This window comes from Solea solea, chromosome 5, assembly GCF_958295425.1.
Source record: "Solea solea chromosome 5, fSolSol10.1, whole genome shotgun sequence".
Taxonomy (NCBI): Eukaryota; Metazoa; Chordata; class Actinopteri; order Pleuronectiformes; family Soleidae; genus Solea; species Solea solea.
The window spans coordinates 8,107,316-8,131,542 of record NC_081138.1 but is presented as its reverse complement, the minus strand read 5'-3'; the positions used below and the strand labels follow the sequence as shown (position 1 = coordinate 8,131,542).

At 36.6% G+C, this 24,227-nt stretch overlaps 1 protein-coding gene across 1 annotated transcript; it reads left to right on the top strand.

Annotated features, from left to right (window-relative positions):
- Positions 1 to 563: 563 nt before the first annotated feature.
- On the top strand, positions 564 to 24,064 carry LOC131459498 (transmembrane protein 255B). The gene is made up of 9 exons (XM_058629401.1): positions 564 to 887; positions 2,638 to 2,780; positions 2,905 to 2,967; positions 17,853 to 17,942; positions 20,508 to 20,588; positions 21,055 to 21,140; positions 22,092 to 22,251; positions 22,340 to 22,486; positions 23,613 to 24,064. Exons 1-9 carry the CDS (start codon positions 821 to 823, stop codon positions 23,841 to 23,843), a joined length of 1,068 nt encoding a protein of 355 aa, XP_058485384.1. The 5' UTR covers positions 564 to 820; the 3' UTR covers positions 23,844 to 24,064.
- The last annotated feature ends 163 nt before the right edge of the window (positions 24,065 to 24,227 follow it).

Here is a 24,227-nt window from a genome sequence, read left to right as displayed (position 1 = left end):
CATAATTTCGACTTTTTTTATCCCATATTTATGACCTTTTAGCTCATAATTATGACTTTGTGTCTCACAATAATGACTTTTATCTCGTAATTATGGCTTTTTTATCTCATAATTTCGACTTACTTTTATTTTATTATGAAGGCTAAGTTGTACCTCTTTTTTTCTGGCGGAAATGGGCTTCTATACATATCCATACGTGCGCGCTGGGCGACCAGCTTCGTCGTAATGCACGGAGCCAAAAGGGGCGGTGCTCTATCCAGTTCTTATAATACAACCATGAATAGAGGGCGCCGTAAACACATTTCTGCTCTACGTCAACTAACACGAACCCATCATCTGCAGCTTGTTTCATATATACAGTACGTATGTATAGCTGTGTATTTAATAAAATAATAAGAAGCCTCTTTTAGTGAACACATTTAAAACAGTCTTTAACTTATGTAAGGCTCGCTTTCTCTCTCTCTCTCTCTCTCTCTCTCGCTCTCTCTCTCTCTCTCTCTCTCGCTCTCTCTCTCACTCGCGCTCTCTCTCTCTCGCTCTGAGGATGATGAGGCAGACGAAGTTGCACCTGTGTGAGCTCAAACTCGTCTGTGCTAAAACTGATGTAAAATAATTTATTGATCTACTATATGTTTGACTTATAATTAAACTGTGACTTTTCTTCGTGGAGGATGAAGACTTTTGTTTTAAATCAATAAGACAAGAAAATACTTAAAGCGTCGCTTCAGCTGCCTGCTCGATTTTTTTAATCATTCATTAGTATTATATTTTATTTTGATTATTATAACTTATTTTCGAACGTATCACCCAGTGAGTGGACATGCAGCAGCCTGAGAGCCAACAGACAACTCCAGCGGCAGCAACAACAGAAATAATGGATCCAGCAGGTAGGCTACAGTTTGAACGAGGCTCTGCTAAATACTCATAATGATAATGTTGAATTGTTTTGTAGCCTGGCACTTTTTCACTATTATAATGTATAACATGTCTATTATATACCTTTATTATGAAATTATTAAAGCTTCCTGTTGAATCAAAATAGATGAAATGATGCATTTCTACAACCTGACAATACTGCAATTATTTACAATGAATTGCTAACATCTGACAATATTACTTACTAGTAAATGTTTTATTAAGTCATAATAAAATGAAATAAAAGTTTATAACACCTTACCAGTGGTAATTCTTTTTCTAGTTTAGTTTAACAGGTTGTTTTTTCACAGCAGACCTTTTGACCTGTCATGGTAGGAAAAGCTCAGGTGTCACTGAATGCATTAATGATGAATGATGTTCAATACAGTCACCCTGTTATGCAATAATATAACATGGGGAATTCATAGTGTTAAAGTGGTAAAGAATAGTAAAGCTATAAAAGCTATAAAGTAAAAATGCTTTATAAATACTAGGAAATATGAGAAATATAGAAAATAATCTGAATAATACATGCAATATGTGTGTAAACATGGACATAAACAGTATGTACGGTGTAAAGGATTATATGTATAAGATATTGCATAATTAAGTGTATTAACATAAATGATAGTGTATTTGTTGTACTGAGAGTATAGAGGTGGTTGTACAGTCTAACAGCAGCAGGGAGGAACCACCTATGTTACCTTTTCTTCAGACATTTGGATTATGAGCAAAATGTTGCAATTACTGCAAACCTTTCCAGAAACGTCTATTATTGAGGACTAAGGTGGAATCCCTGACTACATGTCATGCTAGATAATTGCATTAATGGTACCTTAGACAACTTGAGATCTATCACATTAAAAGTAGCACTCCTCAGTCCTGAAATTTTGTTTTTTGGATTAATGGTAATCCATGTGAATACATTTTCAATTGTTTATCAGACAAAAGTCAAAGATGAAAGATGAGGTCAGTAAAAATATTTCACTCTGTGCAGCTTGACGATGGAGAATTAGGGCCATACTAAAGAAAATAATAAATATTTGAGCTTCGGAGAATAAAGTTGTAATATTATAAGAATCTTTAGAGAGTAAAGTTGGAATATTATGAGAAAAAAGGTCATAATATTATTACTTTTTTCACTTTTTTGTTGGTGTATGTCTACATCCACATGATGTGACAGCTGAATCTGTCTATGTCGCCATTAACTGCAATGCAATGCTTCAGTTCATCAAGTGTTGGGCCCTGTGTTGTTGTACTGATGACATCAGAGTTGCAGTGCATGCCAAAGTTCTACTCCTTCTGGAACCGACATGTTATTTATTAATCAAATAGTTTCTTGAGGAACTGTAAAAACCTCTTTGAATAGCACACAGATTTTACCAGCAGCAAACCTTTATTCCGATGCTAATGTATTGCTGTTGTATTTATAAAGTCCAAACCAAAATACAGCCCTACAAGATGCTCTATGTTCCTCATTTTGTTGCATGTTGCAGCTGATCACCTAAGATTTTGCTTAAAAAGGATATTAAGATTTTTTTTCTCATAATATTACGACTGTACTCTAAAAAATGTTTTCTTCAGTATGGCCCTAATACTCCATTGAACCTCAGCAAAAAGCAGGTTAGAAATGGAGATTTAGATGTCATAGCTCAGAATGAGACAGAACGGGTTTACTTACGTGTTCCTTCTCTCATCTATCTCCCTCATGTTTGTCCTCAGATCAGTACCAGCGTCGGAGGACAACTGCTCTGTGGTTGTCCATATCTCTGCTGTTTCTGTCTGTGCTGGTGCTCACTGTGGGAATCATCTCCTCGACTCGCACTGACAATGTGCCCGTAGCTGGATATTTCCCTGGCATCGCTGTGAGGCATCTCCCGTCTCACCCTTTATGTCTCTTTGCCCGAATAATAGAAAAAGAACGTTTTAAACACTCACTACTTAAACTTCTGATCTAAAGCCTTCTATTTCTGCTCTCTGTATCTCTAGCTGAGTTTTGGAGCTTTCCTGGGCATTGTTGGCATCCACCTGGTGGAAAACCGCAAACCCATGGTGAGTCTATAACATACTTTTAAAGTCATTTTGTAATCATGATTTAATGTGCTCATTTCACCGACACCCCACATTATCCAACCTCAGGAACTGTTTGTGTTGTTGGCACATACAGTAATGTTTGACATGGCAGCTTTTATGGGATGAAACTTGTCTAATCACTGCAGGTAGATGAATAAACAAATCCCTGTAGATAAAGAAGCACAAGTGGAAACGTAGAGAGGAAGGGAGAGAGGGAGAGAGAGACTGGACCAACAGTTGTTGTTTATGAGAGAAAAGTAATCATTATATTAATAACGGGCCTAATTATAGGGCTAATGTAGCAACACTGATATAAATGTAATTGCCTATGACAGCAATATGGTAAATGTAAATGGTCTGTATTTATATAGCACTTTCGTAGTCTTGATGAATAAAGGTAATGTACATTAAATTACTGCAGAACAAGATGTTGCAGTGAGATTATCTCATAAAAAAATGTGGTGGAAAGTTAGTCTCTGTCCAAACCATCTTTGGACAGATGCTTTTAATAAGTCTGCTGTCATTGCACTTTGGTTAAATTTTGATTTAATGTCTACTACTTCATATAGATGCACATTTAGGAATGAGCATCTCAAATTAAAATGACAAAATCTAATGAATATAAATATAAATAAAAAATGGTTTTGACGTCCAAAGATTTGTAGTTCAATATGACTTAAAAAAAAGGTTCAATATAATATTGGAGTCTCTTCACATTAACTGTCAGAAAATGCTATATAAATGTTCTTTCCCTGCCTTTCTCTGATTGTCTGTTCATTTTTCCCCTGTGTGTTTTAACACTCACTGGCTCTGGCCCTGTGCATAAAAACGGGTTCTGAATTTCCTCTAAAGGCTACAAAAGCAGCACAAGTTAAAATACAGCATCTGTGTCCTCATTTGATTTAGAGAAATAGTAGTATAGTATTTGATAATAACATGTTTTAGAAGTGGCCACATGGTTGGTGTAGTGGTTAGCAAGAACACACAGGTTCGAGAACTTATCGGAACAAAGGCCTTTCTGCATGGAGTTTGCATGTTCTCCCCGTGTGTGCAACAGTTTCTCTGGGTTCTCCAATTTCCTCTCACAGTCCAAAAACATGCAATATTTTATTTTATTATTTATTTTACCTTAATTTAACCAGGAAAAGACTCACTCTTTTACAACAGTGTCCTGGCCAAGACAGGCAGCAGCATAATCATACATACACACAAACACAAGGTGGACACAAACATTAAAATCCCTTAGCATCCAAAACTGCAAACATTTCAAGGTCAGCTACAATAATAAAAGCCTCAGGCAAAACATCTACAGCCAGATGTTTCTGCCTCCAGGTCATCCAATTTGCCCTTAAAAGTGTTCAATGAGACCAACTCATTTTGTTTCAAAGTTTTCTGTAACATGTTCCAGGCAGAGGGAGCAGCAAACCGAAACGCTTTCTTTCCCAGTTCAGTTTTGACTTTTGGGACAGAAAGCAAGAACAAATCCCGAGACTGAAGACTGTAAGTCCCAGTATTATTTCGGTTCATGTAGGAAAAAAGGTTAGAAGGATGTAAACCTAAGATTGCCTTGTAAATGAGAATATGCAGGTGTCTGAGTCTACGTATTGATAAGGAGGACCATCATACCGATGCAGTGTACAGTGATGAACCTCAGAGCTCCATGACAGACTGTCAAGAGCATGTAAGCTTTGAGACAAGGCTTGCATATATACAATAGTAGTACAATCTGTAGTCCAGAACATACGTAAAAGTGGCAGCAACCAGTCTCTTTTTTGATTTAAAAGAAAGGCAGGATTTCATCCCAGGGCTGACTTTCAGATACAAGGAACTATATAATACGGGGATTATAGGTAAATTGGGCACTCTAAATTGACTGAGAGTGTGAGAGTGAATGGAAAATGTTTTAAAGGTGATATGGCTGACACATATACATATATACTGTACATATATATACATATATATTATATACAAATATAAATATATATATATATATATATATATATATATATATATATATATATATAAGTGTTTATACAATTGTTTGTTTAAAACTATATACCTCTGTTTTCTCTCAAGGTGACTATTATTTTTAAGCTTTATTAACATTCAATTCTAAAACAAGTTAGTGTTCCTGGAAAACAGGACATATATACGTCATAAATTATAGGATTATGTTACAGACTTTAAAATAGCTATTGCTCTGCTATGAGCAAGGAGCAAATCCATTTATGATGGAAGTGTAATGTGTTCTTGGTGGCTGAGGGAAGTGAATGTGATTGGCTCTTGATTTTAGTGACAGGATGAGGGAACGACATTAGTATTGGCCAGTTGCTGACAGAGGTACACAAATACCAATCTCTGTACAACACAAGGCTTAAGATATAATCATATTTGTGTCTCTAGAGTAGATACACTTAGAGGAATAACAAGACGACCATTCTGAAAAGGTCATTGATCAGTCTTTAAAACTGATGACCCAAACCCTCCACTAGTTTAGGATAACAAATGCAAATGCAACGTAAGTGCCAGTGAGAAACTGAAACTTCTGTGTAATTTAAGCAGTATGGCTGCTATCAAGTTCTCAGTTTATCAAACCCAGCATGAGACTAACTGTGTTAAGTTCCCTGAAGAAGACACCACTGACACGAAACTTCAGATGACTGCCAGTCCACATTTGTTACCTCTGGATTTGTCCTAATTATGGCTACGGTTTTGCAACAGTTGCCATTTGACACGTTTTAGCAGGAAAAGCACAACAGTGTGACAGTGAACTAGCATGCACACTGAAACATTTGATTATACACATCTAACATTGCTTGAAGTTGTCTGACATATCACAATCTGTCCTCTGTCTTGCAAGGTTAACAACTGTTAGAAAAAAAAATCCTGAATTTCCATCCTGTATGGCTACGGTCCTACAATCCAAATTATTTCCAAAATTCCACAGGGGTTTCATACAGCCTTTAGCTGTGATATTTGACTTTATAATACTGTATTTTTGTGTAGGTGAGGGTATAAGAGGAAACTCATCAGTGTTATTTCTAACAATTAAATTAAGTATTTCAACAGAGAAATGCTAAATCATAGTAATATGGCATAACTGAATGCACAGTAAGAAAACCATATTTTTACTGGACGATATTGCTAGATCACAGTTACATTCTGTGTGACATAATTACTGTGAAGTTGCAATAAAACACAGTATTCATACAGTAAAACAAACAGCTAAATCACAGTAATAAATGGTGGAAATTTAGAGTTAGAATAAAAATAACTGTTAAATTATGTAATATATTTATGTTATATACTGTATGACATAACTACTGCGAAGTAACAGTAAACTACAGTATTCATGAAGGAAAATATTGTAAAGTCATGGTAAAATATGGCATATCTGTGAAGTCACAATAATAAAAGCTAACTACTTACTGAGAAGTAACATGTCAGTGTGTCTAGTTAATTTTCCATGTGGTGTTCAGGGTGTCATGTGTCTGCTCACCTTTTTCGTGCTGTTCACACATGTGGAAAGATGAGCACACATGTGCGGGTGTGTGTGTGTGTTTTGTTACATCTTCTTCATCATAAACACTGACTTTGTCAGCACCAGTAGTCCTCATGAAGACCAAAACCTGGTCCTAATTAGGCAGAACCTCATTTCTGAGGAACTGGTTAAGTTTAGAGCTAAGATTTGAATTGTGGTTAGGTTAGGGTTAGTCATTAACTGATTAACTGGTTTAAGGTTTCACAAATCAGAGACTGTGTTTTTATGAGTCCTCAGGGTCTGTAGGATAATCTAGGCCAGATTTGAGAAGGCTAGGTACAGTTGTTTTTGATCAGGACCTTATACCTAAGGTCTAGGTATAAAAACGGGGAAATCTCCCCTTTAGCATTTTCACAAATAAAATAAAAGTTTCACAAATACAATAGTGGGTGTCAGGCAAAGTTAATGTCTTACCTAAAATGTCTAAAACGTTTTTCACATCAAGAAGTGTCACAAAAAACAGACAATCAGTGGACAAACAGTCACACTGCACATTAAGTTCATTTTCCCTTAACTTTCACCTTAAGTGCCGAATTGAAAGCTAATTTCAGCATTGTGTTTTGTGGCTTGAAAGATCAGGATTTCTCCTCAGATGAGTAGTGGACAGACTCATTATCAGACTTGACTGATTCTGATACAGATATACCATCATTGTTGCAGTAGGTTGCTGTTAAAATTGTATTCCACAACTACATCTACATTTACAGTATTAAACTCTATTCATGAATAACAGTGCATTCAATTTGTTACAGTGAACCATTACTGGAGAGCCAAAATAATTATCAATCACTTTAATTAATCTCCCATACTGGACGACACCTGGTTCAAGATGAGAACACAGGGGCTGGAATCTCTCACAATACCACTTTAAGTATCTTCAAGTGAGCTGAGCAGCAGCAATAAGCGGCTGTGTCAAAATGTCAGCAGTTTGTAACCTGTGCTTTACTAGACTGTCAAGGGGAGGAGGGGGAGAATAGTAGCTCCTTCGACTCAGTCTACCTACATCTGGTGGACAAAGGACGCTCTTTTGATGAGAATGTTTGCATTCGGGCTGAGGATGACAGTTGGACTGCAAGAGGTTTGAAAGAATCCACATATACAGTATATGAACCTGGAGAAACCATCAGCCAACAGAAGAGGTGGTCTAGGTCTTGGTGCGTGAGAATCACCTGTAGTGATAAACCTGTATTTTAACTAGGAATCCTGAAATTGCCTATTTAATGCAACTTTTTCTTTGAAGTTGGAGGCTCTTCTTCTTCTGTCTCCTCCTTGGGCCTTTTCCCTTTCCAAAGAAGCTCTCCAAAGACAATCGTTTTTGCTAGCTTGTAAGCTAAATTTTTGACATACCATATCACGTGACATAGACAAGCCTTTTTTCCAAACTAAAAGATCTTTTAGACTCTGGGGACCTCTGGTCTAAAACACCAATCAGCCTCCTACAATACTGTCCTGAGTTCTACAGACGCTAAATACCTGGATGCCTCTTGGATAAGAGGTGAAATATCTTCAGTTTAAGTCAAGCAAGATGCGTCCAGCTAACTCCTTAAGGTGCAATGATCTGGATGATTGAAAACCTTCACAGACTTCTTGTTTTGGCTTCTTCCCTAAGGGCCTTGCCACAGTGAATCATCTGCCATCATCTTGTCATCTCTTTGTGTCCTCTTCTGTCACATCAACTATCCTCATATCCTCTTTCACAATATCCATGAACCTTCTCTGTGGTCTTCCTCTTTTCCTTCTGCCTGTCAGCTCCATCTTCAACATCCTTTGTCCAATATAATCACTATCCCTCCTCTGCACATGACCAAACCATTTCAACCTTGACTCTATGATTTTATTTCCAATTACGAAAGAAAATAATTATAGTTATTTTACTTGTAATGAAAATGCTGGGTGGGTAAAGCAACATAGATTACTTTGAGGAGTTCAGTATATACTTGGAACTCATTCCTCTTAAAGGCCAGAACCTTAAGCTGGAGGGTGCAGGACCTGACAGCATTGATATTTTACTACTTTTTTGGTACAATACCTGGGGCTTTTAGGGCTCCTGGGCATTTGTACAGTTTTGCTTGGTCGATGAACATTTAGCTGTAACTGCATCTGTCCTCTTCTCTGGCATGACCCTCAGTTCTTTGTGTTTTAAACTTTAATGGTGTGACTGTTGCCACACCTCCACTGCTTGCGTGTCCTGTCCTTTGGCTCTGACATAGGTGTTCTCTTCCCTTCTGTGTCTGAGACTCAGTGCTGTAACATGAGCTCCAGCTGGCAGAGCCAGGTCACTCATAAAATAACAACCAAGCATGGACCACAATGCCATGGACATTTGAGAGTTCTGAAGCTTCTACTGCTCCCTCAAACTCAAAGCACCTTTGTCTTCTTACCTTGTGAAGTATAGATGGATGGTTTGATAGTGGTGGAACAACAGATGATGAGAGAAGTGGCAAGCTGATTTCCTGCTGCCAAAGAGAAAAGCTGTTTGACTCTTAAGTGGAGAAAACATAATACAGGATAGAATATACTTTTAAGTTGGAGTGGGCAACATCATTGCAACAGAATGGCACTGACTTACTCTTAAGATTTAAAAAGTGTTGGAAACATTTGGGCTATTGTAAGTACAATACTTACCTAAATATATAACATTAATATGTATTTATTTATATGTCACATATTATATATTTAAACATTTTCTGGGAGAGGTTTAATTTGTAGATTTGCATGTCATGACCACCTGGATTATTCAACATAAACGTTTATGTCATGGCATAATAAATGTAGAGCAGCTCAATGAAAAATACACATACACTGAGCTTTTAATTGTTTAAAAAAAACAATGGGAAAACCAATCAGGTGGAAAATCACCCTCTCTCCTCCCTCTTCTCAGGCTTCTCTGCCCTGATTCACTCTTTTCTTTATGACTCTTTTTTAATTCCAGCTTTTTGCTCCAGCAGCCTCCACTGTGAAGTTGCTATCTCTATGTCACACAGACCGTTGTCCTTTACTTCACCTTGCAGCTCAGAGAGCAGAACAGTGAACCTTTGAAAGCCCATATTTTACCCAACAGGACATGAGATGATCAGTTCTTATTATTCATCCGTCTAGCTGTCATGATTGCTCACTGGACCACTAACCAGGAGCTGACCATGCACCGCTCAGCGACTTGTGAGGTATCTTTGCAAAGGCTGTAAAGGCTGATGTGTTCTTTATTTGTCTAAACCTTTTATTATATTTCTTTTTCATTTGCGTTTGTATCCTGAAAAGATTGGCATCATCTGTAGTTAGCTGTAGGTGACTGAATTTGCTTGACTTAAGTTGAAGCCTTATAAGGAATAGTTCTGTTTTCAGTCAGCACTGTCTGAGATGTGTATGCTCCTGCTGGCCCACTGCACTGAGAACCAGCAAAAGATAGGCATGCATGGTCTTCATTTAAAACATGGCTAAAATAGATTTTAACCTCTTAGCAAATTACCCACTGAATACAATCTTAACCAGATAAGTCTATGAAGTTTTAATTATATGTTGTGCTTTATGTCACCGTTAGACTTTTTTGACTTGAAACAAGTTTGGGTCTCTTTGTAAACTGTTCACTCTTTCACACCAAAGTCAAGTGAAATTAGGTCAAGTATAATAATGCTAGATGTGCCTTACAGAAAAATGTAATTATGTTTTGACAAAGTAGAACCAAAAAATACCATATAACAAATCAATTGCTTTGCATCACGGCACACATGATTTGTTGATCCACGATGCCTCCATCAGTAAGTTCAAATGCCTCAATTTATGACTTTGCTGTTTGAAATCTTTCAATTGGGTTTACTGAAGAAACAAACTTATCAAATGAGGCAGCAGTCGAGCAGCATAAGCTAAATTGAAGATTGGATGGACTCTAGGGCAGTAGTAGCCCAGATTGCAGTCTGGAAAGGGTGCATCTCACTTTCAAGTGATCAACAGAAACTGGATAGACAGAATTAGATGTACAAACAATCAGACTAATGGTCTGGATGATGCATGCAGAGTTATGGAAAACATGTCAACTAACATGCTGGTTGTAGTTTTCTCATAATGATGGCTATCTAGTCATGTGTCATTATACAACCACAATTCAAATGACCTGAACTATCCTTGTAAAGCAACTATATATCATTATAAAGGAGCTCCCCATACCTTAACGGAGCTTTATAGTAATGTTCGTTGTTGACAGTGAAAACCCTTCCAAAAATCTCACACGAGGGCAAAGACAATCTGGCTCTGAAGGAGGGGAAGGCAGACACTAAATAAACTGTGTCCATGAGAAACAGGTGCAACACATTAGGGCGGGGCCAGTAATCACACAGGAGGGAAACTTGACAGGAAGTGGATCTGAAATGAGACAAGACATGAGTACCAAAATAAAACAGGAACCAATGAATGAATAGAAAAACAAATAACATAACTTATAGGGCAGAACGGGACATGACACCATCTGCCTCGACCGGTTGGGGTGAAATGAAAAATGGGGGACAGAGGAGAGGTGGGGGACAGAAATGTGGGACAGAAAGGACAAGAGGGTGATGAGGTAGAGACAGAAGTGAGAGAGAGAGACCATGAGCAGATACACAACAACTGTATGAAGTGACAAGTTTATACAGTACAGTTCTGAGTCAGTGATGACATGTTTATAGAACTACAATGTAAAATATATTAATTATTATACAGTTATATAATAACAGACTGCTGATAAAAAATTATACTGATATCGACTTTTAATTATAAACAATAATAATAATAATACTGGTGATGATATGTATGATAATAATAGCTTTGATACTGGATCTGGATCCTGCAACCTGCAAGACGAGGACATACAGAGAGCGAGAGGAAAGGAAGGAAAGACACAAAGTTGGGAGAGAAAGAACAAGGTTAATGACATATAGAAAGTCATATTCATACCCTGAGTGTGCATGCACCACAGCAAATTCCCCCAGCATTCTAGGTCTATGGCAGCATAACTAAAAGATGGTCCAGGTTTCCCTGAGCCAGCTCTAATTACAAGCTTTATCAAAAAGGAAAGTTTTAAGTCTAACTTTAAATACAGAGCGAGTCATTGGGAGCTCTACAGGAGAGGAGCCTGGTAACTGAAGGCTCTGTCTCCCATTCTGCTCTTACAGACACTGGGAACCACAAGTAAGCCTGTATTTTGGGACCTAAGAGATCTGTTAGGGTGATAAGGTAAGACTAGGTCTTCCAGGTATAAAGGGGCATGCTTTGGACGTGAGGAGGAGGATTTTAAATTTAATTTTAAACTGTACAGGGAGCCAGTGTAGAGAAGCTAACAGCTAACTTAAGATCATTTATGCCCAAAACACACATAATTCAGACAAAAAAATACAACCCCATTGCACCTAGTGTCTCTGTTTGTGCTTAGATTAGAGCTCTGGAGAGAACTATACAAAGAGACTGTAAATACAGACCTCATATTTCAGTTTAAGCATTTAACTAGTGCAACACTGCCAGACTTTTATTTTGAAATAGCCAAAGGAAAGGAAATGTATACATGAGGTGACATATCAAAGCTAACTGTGTCCTGCATGTTGCATATAAAGATGGGCTTAATGATTATTATTTCTTTAAAAACATGTATTTGAGGCCCTTCGGTTGCTTAATTTATGTCAGTGTGGTCCTCTGGTCACCCCTGATCTAGCTCTTAGTATCTTTAGGATTTGTTTATAAAATAGCCAACTGGATTTGCTTGGGTTTCCAAAATACATATATTGGTCCTGGGGTTTATTTGGGGATGGTGAGATGTTAAAACTGTGGGAGGTAACCCTTTATTTTATTTGTCCAATAATTACCTGGTATTTACTACGAAACTAGATGGTAACAAGATGTAGTTAGTAAGTACATGAAAAACTACCAAGAAACTAGATGTAATACAATTTATTTACTAAGAAAGTACCCATACGGAAAGTAAGTACTAAGTTATAACATACTAAGTACATGGAAACATACTAGAAAAGTAGATTGTATTTCAATATACATATTAACAAAGTACCAGAAAGAAAGATTACAGTACAAAGTTATTACCAAGTAAGTACATGGAAACGTACTAGGAAATGAAATGGTAATACAATACACATTTTAAGAAAGTATCATAGTAAAGGACAGTTAGTACTAAGTTATTACCTAGTAAGTATCTACAATACATTGTTGAGTTCCAGTTACTCACCTTTAAATAGCATTTACTGCCAATCCGGAAGTATTCTGTTCCGGCTTGATGATGTGTCATGGGTGCTTAATGAACTGTCTAAGTGCCATGTTTTTTTCCGGTACTATAATATCACTTTTTGTGTACTAGGACTGTAAAATAAAGCAGTGCATATTTCCCTATAAATACTTTCTTACCAAGTATACAACCTTTAGGTGGATGTATAAGTAAAGTACCCATATTAATAGGATAGGAAGTTCAAAGCTATTACCTATTAGGTACATGGAGACATACTAGGAAGCTATGGTAAAAATATCCTCTTTAGGAAGGTACCCAAATAAATGTTTAATTTATTAAATGTTAATAAATGAGTACTAAGTTATTACCCCACATATATATGATACTTACCAATAAACACCACAATACGTACATGTATATACCTTAGAAATGGCAACCTTAAAATGGTTGGATTTATTAAACCATCAGTCTTCTTTAACATTTACACTTCTTTATTAAATCACCCCTTGTTCACAGATGTTCTTTTTATGTAACTGAATACCAAATACATTTAATTTAATTTTACCTAATAAACTGACATTCAAGCTTCACTGGCCTGTGAATACAGGGGGAAGAGACTCGAAAACAAAAAACAATCCACCTACATGGACGTGCAAACTAAAACAATAATTTCAAAGAACAGTTTTCTCACAAAAACTTTAACAGAACTTGTAAGAAATCGGCAGTAGCTGTCCTCCTTTTTTAATTTCTTGGATTTTTTCAAACAAGTCTTGACGCGACTCAAGAAACAATTTGCAGTCGTTTGCTTGTTTCTATAGGGGCCTCAGTCGTTTCTGTCTGCCTTTCTAGTTCACTGCGGTCAAGCCAGCCGTGGTTCGCGTATGCCTGGTCAAATCAGCCGCACGTTTTTTTCTAGTGCGCGAATCTACTAACGTTTACGGTAATCGTAATGAAACGGCACTGAAGAGCTGGGAGTGACTGTGAGGAGTTCAAGATTCATACTGCTGGACTGAGTAGTATCCAGCTAGAAAGTAGTGAACTAAATACTTCCCAGACTATCTGCAAGCATAGTATGAAGTACTTTTACTGTGTACTTTTTGAGTAATCCTCTGTCAAAATCCTTAACAGAGGACAAGATTAAGTCTATTTCGCCCTACTTCAACATGGAATAAAAAGCTTAATTTACATAAGTAGTCCATGATTCACACACTATAGAACTTAGTACTTCCCCGACTACCTGCATGAATAATATGAAATACCTTTACTGTGTACTTTTTGAGTAATCCTCTGTCGAAATCCTTAACAGAGGACAAGATTAAGTCTATTTCGCCCTACTTCGACATGGAATAAAAAGCTTATTTTCCATAAGTAGTCCATGATTCACACACTTTTGAACTTAGTACTTCCCAGACGACATACATTCATAGTATGAAGTACTTTTACTGTGTACTTTTTGAGTAATCCTCTGCCAAAATCCTTAACAGAGGACATGATTTAGTCAATTTTGTTCATCTTTGATATGGAATAAAAAGCTTATTTTCCGTAAGTAGTCAATGATTCACACACTATAGAACTTAGTACTTCCCATACTACCTGCATGAATAATATGAAATACTTTTACTGTGTACGTTTTGAGTAATCCTCTGTCAAAATCCTTAACAGAGAACAAGATTAAGTCTATTTCGCCATACTTCAACATGGAATAAAAAGCTTATTTTACATAAGTAGTCAATGATTCACACACTATTGAACTTAGTACTTCCCAGACGACATACATTCATAGTATGAAGTACTTTTACTGTGTACTTTTTGAGTAATCCTCTGCCAAAATCCTTAACAGAGGACATGATTTAGTCAATTTTGTTCATCTTTGATATGGAATAAAAAGCTTATTTTCCGTAAGTAGTCAATGATTCACACACTATAGAACTTAGTACTTCCCATACTACCTGCATGAATAATATGAAATACTTTTACTGTGTACGTTTTGAGTAATCCTCTGTCAAAATCCTTAACATAGGACAAGATTAAGTCTATTTCTCCCTACTTCAACATGGAATAAAAAGCTTATTTTACATAAGTAGTCCATGATTCACACACTATTGAACTTAGTACTTCCCAGACGACATACATTCATAGTATGAAGTACTTTTACTGTGTACTTTTTGAGTAATCCTCTGCCAAAATCCTTAACAGAGGACATGATTAAGTCAATTTTGTCCATCTTTGATATGGAATAAAAAAGCTTATTTTCCATAAGTAGTCAATGATTCACACACTATTGAACGTAGTACTTCCTAGACTACCTGCATGAATAATATGAAATACTTTAACTGTGTACTTTTTGAGTAATCCTCTGCCAAAATTCTTTACAGAGGACATGATTAAGTCAATTTTGTCCAACTTTGACATGGAATAAAAAGCTTATTTTCCATAAGTAGTCCAAGATCCACACACTATTATATATTATTATTAATTATTAATATTACTCAAAAAGTACACAGTAAAAGTATTTCATATTATGCATGCAGGATTTTGGCAGAGGATTACTCAGAAAGTACACAGTTGTACCGATATTATTACAATATTTCAACTTACAGTTAGAGTTTTGCAGATTCTTCTGGGTTTGGCTCACTTTCACAATGATTAGCATCAAAGTTCAAAGTTGGCGGAGCCAGAGAGTTGCTTCATCTCCGTTCTGCATTTTGAACTTTTGTTCAAATCATGTACTTACTATGTTATAACTTAGTACTTACATCCGTTCCATATGGGTTCTTTCTCTGTACGTAGATTGTATTACCATCTAGTTTCCTTGAAGGTTGTAATGTGCTTACTAAGTAATTACATTACATTATATGTCATTTAGCAGACACTTTTATCCAAAGGGGTGGAGTTGAACTTGCGACCATGAAGTGTTTTGCACACAGGTCTTAACCACTGAGCCACTCCACCCCCTATTACTAAGTAATAACTTAGTACTTACTATGCTTTCCGATGGGTACTTTCTTAGTACATAGATTGTATTACTAGTATCTAGTTTCTTGGTAGTTTTTCATGTACTTACTAAGTAATAACATAGTACTGTATGGTGTACTGTATGGGTACTTTCTTAATACATAGATTGTATTACCATCTAGTTTCCTAGTATGTTTCCATGTTATTACTAGGTACTAACTTAGTAATTACATAAAGTTATTTTGGAACTTTCCTATTAACTATGTTTTGTTACCATCTAGTTTCTTAGTAAATACCTGGTAATTAGTGCTGTAAAATAAAGGGTTACTGAAAAAGTTTTATTTTCTTAATGTTTCCTAAATAAATCTGTAACCCGTTTTTGTGAGCAGTCAGTTTAAACATGTTTGGAAAATTATATTTCATATTTTTTTGAATGAACAAGCAGAAAAGTAAGCAGTAAAACTAGCTGGTATAGCGATATACAAATGGAAGTATATCATTTCTCTCATAAATTCATTAGACTATAAATAAAGTATAAAGTAGGATAAAATGAAAATAATGAAATGAATGGACTTCTGTCTTTGTAATATTTCCTGACTGACTGGACTCCTGAGTATGACTGTGTCTTCAGTTTTTTACTGTATTTGATTTCCCTTCCTATCTCAGTTGTATTGGGGGAGGTTTGGGCATTTGTGCGACAGAGTGTGTTGAGGTGTTTTATGTGCTGGCAGCTGCTGCTAATGTGAAGTAATGCAGTTGTCAGGCACTATTGTCTCTGCTGCTGGCCTCATCTCCCACTTGCTGTCTATAAAATCAGAGTCATTTAAAGCACTAATGAAGTGGAGAGTCTGGACCAGTGGCAGATAAAACCTACTTAGAAAAAAACACTTGATTCTTACTTGACATTATTTCTTGTGTTTCATTCCCACTTCCCCATCCATGATGTTATTTTCATAAACAATATACAGTCCATCCCAGGGCCACACACATAGAGACATAGAGACAAACAACCATTCACTATCACACTCACACCTATGGTCAATTTAAACCGGGGCTCGAACCCGGGTCTTCTCGCTGCAAGGCAAGAGTGCTAACCCCTACACCACCGCGTATAACAGACAGGAAACTGTGTTCAGTTATAAAGTTTATGGTCAGACATCAGTGATCAGTCAGCTGTATGTGCTCCACTGCTGTGTGTGTGTGTGTGTGTGTGTGTTTGTGTGTGATATGCCTTACATTAGTTCGATAGAAGAAACAAGTATAATGTATTGCACATTGTTCAAATGTTATTGTAGTGATCATTGCTCGGTGATCAGCTTCTCAGGCTTAATTTATAGAGCTGTTTTTTCTTTATGTGTGTGTTATTGTATGTGTTACCTCTTGTTACCTTTTTTTCTGTCATAAACACTGACCTTGTTAGGACCAGCATTCTTTGCAGAGACCAAAACTTGGTCCTAATGAGGCAGAACCTAATTTCTGAGGAATTGGTTAAGTTTAGGGCCAAGATTTTGAGTTATGTGTAGTCATTGACTGGTTATGGTTATGGTTGGAGATAGGCTGTCCAAATGATTTAAAGTCAATGCAGTATGCCAAGAAAAATAGCTGTGCAAACCTGTGTGTGTGCATCCACGTTTGTGTTTCACTTGGTCAAATTAGATTGACCTTGCTGTTACGGAAGGCCTTCCCTCTGTCCTCTCTTACCTTCTTGCCTATAATTTACCCACAAAGCACCTCTGTGTTGGCAGAACAAGCAGCCGTACATTTCCTTTATCGTTTTGCAGTCCTGACACTGCAGAGAAGGACACACCCCAGCAGAGATACTTACACGGGCTTTGACTTAAAATTAGCATTTTACCTTCATGTGATACAATTTGCAACATATTATGTAATATAAGTTCTATCTGAAAGATGTAAATGAATATGTAGTGCACAAAAAACAATGAAGTTACTTTTATACAATATCAAAATGAACTGTGATAAAAGTTCTGTTCTTTTTTTGCTCATTCAAACTATAACCATAGAATGTAAGGAAGACAAGTCACCATAATGTCACAATAAAGTCTGAATCTGAATAAAATAACAAAACACAAGTTGATCATTTCATGAATTTTTTTGCTAACTTCTTCTTATTTCCTACATTCTCTTCATCCTCTGCCTTTTCTCTTGAAGCTCATTGCAGCGATCATCTTCATCAGTATCGGAGTCATCGTGTCTTTCCTCTGCTCCATTGTAGATGGGATCATCGCCTCAGAATTCATTGTAAGTTTTGCATGCACTTTCATGTGTAGTGGCAAAAATACACACACATATTGCACATAGTCTGGTTTCCATGACCTCAGAAGTTACTGGTGTAACAGTGCATGTGGTAGTAAATGTATATACAGTATATGTGTGTATGTGTGTGACAATTATTTATTAACAACCAACCTTTTTGTCCCTTAAGGTAGCTAGAATAAGTGATACTGAATCAAAATTGAATGGTGCCACTGTGATAAAGTCCCCATAATGTGACTGTGTAAACAGATTTAGGTCCCCACAATATGAGTAATATCTGAAACACACACATTTAATAACACATGCTCACTTTGCTGATGTTATCAGACAGTGAGCAGGTAAAAGACCAGAAGAACTCATCGCAGTGTTGACCTGCACTGAGCCGCTAGCTTAAGAGCTGTAAACACGGCTGATTAAAAGTGAACAAGTTACCAATAACTCTTGTGTTATGACAGAAAACCAATTCATAGCAAGTATGCAACAAACAAAGATGAGTAGAAATACAGTTTTTTTAAAAGTTGATTTAATTTTACAGATAATCTGCGTGATGTCTGATTTGATGTATAAAGACACAGTATTTGGTTAAAAAATAGTCTGTGCTTTACAGGTCAAATTAATTATGTGAACAAGGTACCAAAATATAGTTCTATTTGTTCTCAAATGTTGTATTTTGTAAATAATTACAAGACACAGTGACGAGAAAGAACAGTGAAAAAAGGGACCATTGCTGTGCTATAACATACAGTCACTGCACATAGTACAACACAAGATAAATGAACACATTTCTAAATGAATGTGATGTAATTTAATGTAATGTGATTTTAAATATGACCAAGGGAACTTGGAGAACTATGACCTGTACACATGGTCAGGCATTTGTTTCAGGTACCTATTAACAAGAGATCTAAATACTGTAGGTGTGTATTGTCAGAATCCATCAGAAAGTAATTGATATTCCATTTCTTATTATACTGTTTATGTCAAGGTTGTGATGTTGGATCAAAATACAGGACAAGTCAGAGTGCAAGAAAAATCCAAATTTAATATTGAAAAAAACAAAGACAGTTTTAAGCTAAAACAATCCTAGAACAAATAAAAGCAAAGGGCACAAGGTTAGAGTGAAAAACGCAATTAAATGAAACATATATACTGTACATATAATACATAATCCGTAATGTGTGGTAAGAAATTATTATTATATAAAAGTGTAGTAGATATAATATTTGACTTTGAGAAAAGAAATGTACTGTTTCACAGTACTTTAACCTGTATGTAACATCACTTTCTTGTAAGTTACTCTATTTTTCCTTCCAGGTCCACTTATTCTCCTCTACTGTATTTTAGATTCAAATTTAAGAATTTTAAGAAATGATAACTGTGGCTTTCATCATTAATACAACAGACCTCACTGGCCTCACTGTTCCAATACTTTCGGAGGGCACTGTAACTTTTTATACCATATAAAATAGGGCAGAGCTGATACACTCCTCAGTGTCGCTACTGATCTGATACTAGTCAAAATCACTGAATTGGATACATAACATGAGGGATGATCCACAAAAACTCTACATATGACATAAATGCTTCACTAAACAAAGGCAACATGATGTAAAGAGAATATCTATCACACAGGTTGTTGTTTTTTGTTGTTTTTTAAATGGCTGCTTATAGTTAGGTGGTAAATGCATTAGTACATAAAGTGTGTCTTAGTAATAGCTAAGTTGTTTATATGAGGCAAAAGACTATACTGCCATCCCCAGTATAAACTATGTGGAATAATATTTGTGCAGATATCTGCGTTTGTTGATATGGAAAAGGTCAGAAATGCCTCCTCACTGTATGTTGTGCATGTTTTGACACATTAGACCATTAGCTGGAGAGAGTTAGACCTCTCAGCATCTGCGGCTCACAGTCGCTGATATTGATCAACAGTGCTATCAAGCCTCTGCAGATATATTCTGTTTGGGCTCACTGGACAGTAAAATTCACATTTATTGCACCTTTCAGCATCTGACGATGAAAATCTTTTTTTTACCTTTCATTCTATATAAATGCTGGTGAGGTTTAGTGCAAGAGGATTTCGGAGTTTGAAGGTGCAGAAGGTCCACACGGTTGGTGTAGTGGTTAGTGCTCTTGCCTTTGCAGCAAGAAAACCTGGGTTCAAGCCCCGGTTGGAACAAACTCCATGCCTTTCTGCATGAAGTTTGCATGTTTGCTGGCTTCCTCCCACCGTCCACAAACATGCAATATGGGGATTAGGTAAATTGGTCACTCTAAATTGACCATAGATGGTTGCGATGGACTGGCAAACTGTCCATGGTGTACCCCACCTATGTCAGCTGAGATTGGTACAGTGACCCTCCTGTTGTAGAAGATGGAAGGTGCAGTTTGAGAGCATGTGCAGTGACACAGATATAGCAGGAGGATGGAGACACAAGTTAAAAAGCATGTACTTAAATCATGGTGCATTATTTTTACATGTGGTTAAATCCCACATAAGCTGAATGATGAGTGCATTTAACAAATCCCTCTGATTTTTCCAACACACAGGACATAAGACCACTGCAGGAGGACATGTGTGACTTCTACTCCAGTGGATCCGGCTACGCTTATGACAGCTACTACACAGAGGTGGTTCTCATTCATGACATATATAATAAGACTCCACAGAACCCTGTGAAATGATTCAAAACTCATGTTATTTGGAGTAAAAGCTGCTGAAACCAACTCATGTCATTTCCAGCCTTTTCTCTGGTTTTTGAGAGAGTAAACATTTAGGAACATTATAACATGCCCAAATGTGATTTTGTCATGATGATTTACATTGTCATCAGTCATGGTAGTCTTTATAAAGTGTGCTCAGCTCTTCAGTTTCACAAGTGTGTAACGACATCTAGTGGTCAAATGATGTTCCTGCTTAGATTTACCAGATGCAACAAAAGCAAAAAGATGTTCTGGGTTTGACGTGCTGTCATGCGGACATTTACCGTCAGTTTATACGTTTCTTTGTCTAAACTGATTGGCTGGCTGCTGCATCAGATTCAAAATAACACATTTATATCAGTTAAAGGTCTGAGTGCATTCTACTCATCTGCAGGTGACGTGCCGCTCATTCAACAAAGAATGCAAGCTCAAACTGAGGAGCAACACCTGCTACTGCTGCTACCTGTACAACTGTGAGAGGTGAGACTTTGTCTACACGTGAAGGAATCACAAATACAGTATACAGCAGGCTGACATCTGCTTTTGACATTATTTTTAAAGATACTGTATAAAATCCTCCCAGTTCACTCATTGTTATTGTGCATGAACAGAATCACCAACCTATAGATTTGAGATTTTCTTCCTTTAGCTCACTGCGCATTTTGTGAATTGATAAAAAGAAACAATTAAAATGTAAATTTGCTCATTTTACAGCATTTTTCATACTATATACTGTACATACAGTATATGTAACCGTTGTGTATATGTATATGTATATGTATTTGTACATATATGTAACATGGACTGCGTTGTGAAGAATTCACCATACAATGAATATCTTTTGGAGGTAGTCTCCGTTTATTTCTGACACAAGGCAAGTAAAAGAAACTCCCATCAGCATGTGAAACACAGGAAAACGTGCCCTCTATAAAATAAACATGTACAGCGTGTCAAATTTAACATGATAATCTCCATATGTGCATAATGACAATGCTAAACAATACAGAAATCACACAAGCGCACATCACGTACCTCTCCCACAGTATGCAGCAGCAGAAGGGGAGAGGTGAGGGCCGGACACACCCTTAAATACCAGGTGGGCACCCCAAAAGTGAACGCGGGGGGCAGAAAATCACAAAGGTTCACATGACAACTTAACCTTCCGTGTCAGGGTAAAATATAAACACTAAAAACGTAACATACATTTTGTGTAATTATAACATGAAAAGGCAAAATAAAATAAATATCAGGTGTTTAATAAATTGCAGTACCTTACAAATATGCTGTAGTAACTGACCCTGTTACATAAAAACATACACATATATATGTATGTATATATACACCTATACATATATTGTGTGATACTCACTAGTGAGGGCTAACTAATGAATGAAGAAAATAAACTGACCTCATGCTGTTTTCCTCCTCCAGGACAGACTATCACACTCAGTACTATGAGTTCACTGGTGTCAGCAGCTGCTGGGATGTGATCCACCTCTACCGTCTGATGTGGACCTCAGTGGTGCTCAACATTCTCGGCGTGTTCCTGGGCATCATCACTGCCGCCATCCTTGGCGCATTCAAGGACATAGTGAGTTGAGCCGGAGTCCACAAAATGTCCCACCCCAGTAAAGAAGATTTAATCTCTCACCATCTTTTCCCAAACTTCCTTCCTGCAGCGAAAGCCGACTCCTCAGATGCCTTCCAGCCCAGCGCCTCCACCTCATATCCTGTACAACCCGACCCAGCACATGCTCACGTACAGTGGCTTCTGTCCTTCAGGACAGACACTGCCTGCCTACCCCAACTACCCAGTGGCCATGCAGGTAGGAAGAAGGAAGAATGCAAACAAGGTCAAAGCCCTGTATTTATATAGAGCTTTAATAGAAGCCCCATTCATCAGAACAGTGCAGGCAGTTACTGCCTTGGATCACAGGACTTAGGTTCTTATTGTCAAAAAAGGCATTTTAACACACGGCTCTTTCTTCCTGGAACAAATTACAGGATCGTCTGAAACTAAAAAATCTGCTCTCGTTGGACACTTTTAAAATATTTTTAAATTAATTGGAGACAGAAGCATATGGCTGTAGATGTTTTGCCTAAATGCACTTTATTGAATAGTTTGCTAATTATGTGATTTTATATCATAATCTAGTTTATAAATAATTTTTATGTATATTGTATCATATTTTATTTATTTTGTTTGTGTATGCTGTATGCTTGAATGGTTATATCTGTGCCCTGTCTTGGTCTGGACACAAAGGATGTTTTTAATCTCAATTACTTTTTTATTCCTGGATAAATAAAGATTATAATAATAACAATAACACTAATCATAATAACAATAATAATAATAATAATAATAATAATAATAGTAGCCATGATGAACACTCCAACACAAAACACTACGGTATATATATATATATATATATATATATATATATATATATATATATATATATATATATATATATATATATATACATATATATACATATACATATATATATACACATATACTTATATATATAGATACACACACATATATATAAATATATATACATACAGAGAGAGAGAGAGTCATATACAGTATTTTGATTAATTGAAAATAAGTGCACCAGCTGCATTTTGTAATAATCCCTGCAATATGTAATAACATGCAGCAGATTATTACATAATGAAGTGAAAATGTCTTCCATTATTACCTTATGCAGTTTTACACTAATAATGTTTTTAAACAAACCACCAACTTGCACCTAAGTTGAAAGCAGTAGGTTTAAGTGTTGAACGAGTGTACTGACAAATTAACAGATTTCTTTGTTATGGTTCAACTGTCATTAGGTGTTACAGAAACACCAGTAAAAATTCAACATTATATTATGACAAAAAATAAACCTAAGAATGGAAGGAAATAATCTCTAATCTCTCTCTGTGTATCCTCCTCTCCCACAGCATAACAGCAACTACCAGGCTCCTACTACTCCCCAGCTGATCCCTGACGGAGGCCTCTCCTCCACCTCCTGCCCATCTGAGGAGAACCAGCAGCCTCCTCAAACCTCCACCCATCCACAGTCTCAGGGAGGAACCCAGAAACCAGGAGGCTTCACGTCGACTCCCAATGCTCCCGTCCTCTATGGATCCTCCTTCAGCGCCTTTGAAAAACCACCTCCTTATGCCTGCTGAAAACTCACACCAACATCACACCAACATGTGTTGACATTGTCAAACAGGATGTAGCACACTTACATTATTTCATAAATGTGACCATTTAGACGGATAACACTCCAGAGAACTTCAACAAATATTTATTTAAATGCTATTTAATGTCTCTTTGCGCAAGCAAGCCTGATTTATCTGTTATTAGGCCTGGGCAATATGGCCAAAAACCTTAAGAAACATTAAAAGAGCAGTTAGTACTATCTATACTATATTAAAATAATTATCATGACAAAATGTCAGATAATTAAATATTAAAAGTTGAAGAAAACAGTTAATTATGGTTTCAAAAATAGAGAACATTTTTAAAACATGTGTGTGTATATATATACATACACATATCTTCTTCTT

Bases quoted from the DNA above. Each gene is read 5' to 3' on its own strand.
- LOC131459498 (XM_058629401.1), top strand. From the start codon at position 821: ATGCAGCAGCCTGAGAGCCAACAGACAACTCCAGCGGCAGCAACAACA. The intron at 17,943-20,507 runs GTAAGTTTTGCA...TCCAACACACAG, and splicing joins TCATCGCCTCAGAATTCATT to GACATAAGACCACTGCAGGA. The intron at 22,252-22,339 runs GTGAGTTGAGCC...TCCTTCCTGCAG, and splicing joins TTGGCGCATTCAAGGACATA to CGAAAGCCGACTCCTCAGAT.